This window comes from Colobus angolensis, unplaced genomic scaffold (assembly GCF_000951035.1).
Source record: "Colobus angolensis palliatus isolate OR3802 unplaced genomic scaffold, Cang.pa_1.0 Scaffold231, whole genome shotgun sequence".
In the NCBI taxonomy this organism is placed as follows: Eukaryota; Metazoa; Chordata; class Mammalia; order Primates; family Cercopithecidae; genus Colobus; species Colobus angolensis.
The window spans coordinates 1,063,058-1,067,749 of record NW_012115500.1 but is presented as its reverse complement, the minus strand read 5'-3'; the positions used below and the strand labels follow the sequence as shown (position 1 = coordinate 1,067,749).

At 45.2% G+C, this 4,692-nt stretch overlaps 1 protein-coding gene across 1 annotated transcript in view; it reads right to left on the bottom strand.

Moving 5' to 3' along the window:
* Nucleotides 1-4,692, bottom strand: part of MTO1 (mitochondrial tRNA translation optimization 1) — a 34,556-nt gene that overhangs the window by 18,478 nt on the left and 11,386 nt on the right. Inside the window, exon 4 of the mRNA XM_011944492.1 lies at nt 3,921-4,210. Within this exon, the coding sequence (XP_011799882.1) occupies nt 3,921-4,210 (290 nt within the window). The remainder of the gene's footprint in view (nt 1-3,920; nt 4,211-4,692) is intronic.

Sequence of the window (4,692 nt, the reverse complement as noted above, 5' to 3'; positions counted from 1 at the left end):
CAGCCTCCTGAGCAGCTGGGATTACAGGCGCATGCCACCATGCCCAGCTAATTTTTGTATTTTTAGTAGAGGTGGGGTTTCACCATATTGGGCAAGCTGGTCTTGAACTCCTGACCTCAAGTGATCCACCTGCCTTGGCCTCCTAAAGTGCTAGGATTACAGGTGTGAGTCACTGCACCCAGACTCTTTCCTGTCTTTAAAAAATTTTTTTGGTCAGGCGCAGTGGCTCATGCTTGTAATCCTAACACTTTGGGAGGCCAAGGCGGGTGGATCATTTGAGATCAGGAGTTCAAAACCAGCCTGCTCAACATGGTGAAACCCTGTCTATTTCACTGACTAATACAAAAATTACCCAGGCGTGTTGGCAGGTGCCTGTAATCCCAGCTACTGAGGAGGCTGAGGCATCAGAACTGATTGAACCCAGAAGGCAAGCTTGCAGTAAGCCGAGATTGCACCACTGCACTCCAGCCTGGGGAATAGTGTGAGACTCCTTCTCAAAAAAAAAAAAAAATTTTTTTTAAATTTTACTGTCCCTGCATCAACTCTGAATTTCATCATTGCATAAGGGTTATATAAAAGGATGTCTTTGTGCTTAGTTGAGATATACGCTTAAGGCAAGAGCTCATGATCTCTGCAATTTACTCCCAAATATTCCAGAAAAAGAGAATAAGAATAAATGTGTATATTACTGTCTTACACAGTAAATATGGACATAAATTGATATGTCTATATACAGAAATAAATATGGTAAAATATTAACAATGAGTGACTTTCAATGATTTATAGGAGTTTGTTGTAATAGTCTTACAAGTTTTCCGTAAGTTCGATGTTGCTTACTTTTTCTTTTTCTCTGTCTTTTTAAAAAAATTTGTTTATATGTGTTGAGGGTCAACTGTCTTTTTTTTTTTTTGAAATGGAGTCTTACTCTGTTGCCCAGGCTGGAGGCTGGAGTGCAGTGGCACAATCACAGCTCACTGCAACCTCCACCTCCCAGGTTCAAGCAATTTTCCTGCCTCAAGCTCCCACGTAGCTGGGATTACAGGCATGAGCCACCATGTCCGGCTAATTTATTTTTATTTTTAATTTTTAGTAGAGACAGCGTTTAACCATGTTGGCCAGACTGGTCTGGAACTCCTGACCTCAAGTGATCCACCCACCTTGGCCTCCCAAACTGCTGGGATTACAGGCTTGAGCCACCGCGCGCAGCCGAGGGTTAACTTTCAATAGATCGCAGTGAGGTAGTTGCTCTGCTGTATCTGAAACCCCATCCCAGAAGCAGTTAATATAAGAATGGTTCAGTGTCAGGTTCTCCACAAAAATGCGTTGCATGACGGGCAAGGGGGTAGCTGCCTTTCCAGCAGCACCACCTGATATTGTTTCAAAAAGCTTAATTTAGGCTGGGCATGATGGCTTATGCCTATAATCCCAGCATTTTGGCAGGCTGAAGGTGGATCACCTGAGGTCAAGAGTTTGAGACCAGTCGGGTGCAGTGGCTCACGCCTATAATCCCAACACTTTGGGAGGCCGAGGCGGGCAGATCACCTGAGGTCGGGAGTTCGTGACCAGCCTGACCAACGTGGAGAAAACCCATCTCTATTAAAAATACAAAATTAGCCAGATGCAGTGGCGCATACCTGTAATCCCAGCTACTCAAGAAGCTGAGGTGGGAGAATCGCTTGAACCTGGGAGGTGGACGTTGCAGTGAGCCGAGATCGCGCTGTTGCACTCCATCCTGGACAACAAGAGTGAAATGCTGTCTCAGAAAAAAAAGAGTTCAAGACCAGCCTGATCAACATGGTGAAATCCTGTCTCTACTAAAAATATAAAAACAAATTAGCCGGGCATGGCGGTGGGCACCTGTAATCCCAGCTACTAGGAAGGCTGAGGCAGGAGCATCACTTGAACCCAGGGGGCAGAGGCTGCAGTGAGCTGAGATCGCCCTATTGTACCACAGCCTGGGCAACAAGACTGAATCTCCATCTCAAAAAAACAAAACAAAACAAAAAATGCTTATTTGATCAGGCGCAGTGGCTCATGCCTGTAATCCCAGCACTTTGAGAGGCTGAGGTGGGTGGATGGCTTAAGCCCAAAAGTACGAGACCAGCCTGGATAATATGGCAAGACGCTGTCTCTATTAAAAATAATAATAAATGACTTTGGGAGGCCGAGACGGGCGGATCACAAGGTCAGGAGATTGAGACCATCCTGATGAACACGGTGAAACCCCGTCTCTACTAAAAAATACAAAAAAATAGCCGGGTGAGGTGGCGGGCGCCTGTAGTCCCAGCTACTCGGGAGGCTGAGGCAGGAGAATGGCGTAAACCCGGGAGGCGGAGCTTGCAGTGAGCTGAGGTCCGGCCACTGCACTCCAGCCTGGACGACAGAGCAAGACTCCGTCTCAAAAAAAAAAAAAAAAAAAAATAATAATAATAAAATGAAAAAAATTTTTTAATAAAAGCTTAATTTACAAAATTTGTAAGGTTATAAAAGTAATGAAATTTAAGATTTGCCAGGCACGGTGGCTCACGCCTGTAATGCTAGCACTTTGGGAGGCTGAGGAGGGCGGATCACCTGGATCAACTGAGGTCATGAGTTCAAGACCAGTCTGGCCAACATGGCAAAACCCCGTCTCTATTAAAAATACAAAAATTAGCCAGTGTGGTGGCAGGAGCCTGTAATCCCAGCTACTCAAGAGGCTGAGGCAAGAGAATTGCTTGAACCCAGGAGGCAGAGGTTGCAGCGAGTCGAGATCGCGCCATTGCACTCCAGCCTGGGCAACAATGGCAAAACTCCATCTCAAAAAAAAGAAAAAAAAAAAAAGTCGGGCGCAGTGGCTCATAGCTGCAATCTCAGCACCAGCACTTTGGGAGGTTGAGGCAGGAGGATCACCTGAGGTCAGGAGTTCAAAACCAGTCTGGCCAACATGGTGAAACCCCGTCTCTACAAAACTATAAAAATTAGCCGGGCATGATGGCAGGTGCCTGCAATCCCAGCTACTAGGGAGGCTGAGGTGGGAGAATTGCTTGAACCCAGGATGCAGAGATTGCAGTGAGCCAAGATTTCGCCACTGCATTCCAGCAGGGTAAGAGAGTGAGATGGTCTCAAAAAAAAAAAAGAAATTTACAATTTATGGGGAAATACCCAGTTAGCCAAGTTAGCCAATCCCTTTTAGATAGATTACTTCTTTAGGCTGAGCGCAGTGGCTCATGCCTATAATCCCAGCACTTTGAGAAGCTGAAATGGGTAGATCACGAGGTCAGGAGTTTGAGACCAGCCTGGCCAATATGGTAAAACCCCATCTCTACTAAAAATATGAAAATTAGCTGGGCATGGTGGTGCACACCTGTATACTCGGGAGGCTGAGGCAGAAGAATTGCTTGAACCCAGGAGGCAGAGGTTGCAGTGAGCTGAGATCATGCCACTGCTCTCCAGTCTAGGTGACAGAGCAAGTCTCCATCTCAAAAAAAAAAAAAAAAAAAAAAGGATTGCTTATTTGGCTGAGTTCGGTGGTTTACACCTGTAATCCTAGCACTTTGGGAGGCCAAGGCGGGTAGAACCTTTGAGCCCAGGAGTACAAGACCAGCCTGGGCAACATAGTGAGACCCCATTTCTCAAAAAAATTTAAAAAATTAGCCAGGCACAATGGCTCACACCTATGGTCTCAGTTACTCGAGGGGGTTGAGGTGGGAGGATCACTTGATCCCAGGAGGTCAAGGCTGTAGTGACCCATAATTGTACCACTGCACTCCAGCCTGGGTGACAAGGTGAGACCCTATCTCAAAAAAAAAAAAAAAAATCACTTTTTTGCACTATAAGCAATAGTGCTATAAAGTGAACTACTGCCAAAAAAAAAGTTACAATACTTCCTGCTGTGAATAGCCAATATCAGCTGTAAGCCAGGTTTTCATAAAGTATCTTACCTTAATCCATACTGTCTCATTGGTAAAGCTGAATGGTACGGATGGATTGTCCGGTGTCTGCTTGTTTAGAATACTGAAATTAATGGAGTCTTTGGCAATTCGCGGTGGAGTCCCAGTCTTCAACCTTCCCACCACAAACCCTAACTTCTCCAGCGTCTGAGCCAATCCTATAGAAGGCTGATCCCCTAAACGTCCTGCTGGATGCATCTCCAATCCAATTACAATCATGCCTCTCAGAAATGTCCCAGTAGTCAGAATCACACTCTCTGCATATACTGTGCTTCCATCCACTAAACAACAAGAAAAAAGAATAAAGTCATTATCTATCTATCTATCTAAGACGAAGACTCGCTCTATCGCCAGGCTGGAGTGCAGGGGTGCAATCTCGGCTCACTGAAACCTCTGCCTCCCATGTTCAAGCAATTCTCCTGCCTCAGCCTCCCGAATAACTGAGATTACAGGCATGTGCCACCACACTCAGCTAGTTTTGTATTTTTAGTAGAGATGGGGTTTCTCCACGTTGGTCAGGCTGGTCTTGAACTCCTGACCTCAGGTGACCCACCCACCTCAGCCTCCCAAAGTGCTGGGATTACAGGCGTGAATCACCGCACCTGGCCTAACGTCATTTTTCAATTGTTACCATGGATAAAAATGGAATGTGATTATTTTTTATTAGAACTACAGAAAAACTATCAGTCTTTAGAAACTTGAGAATCATATTTAATATTTTTGTTTTTTCAAGCCGTATCGACACAACAGACATATAAAAAAA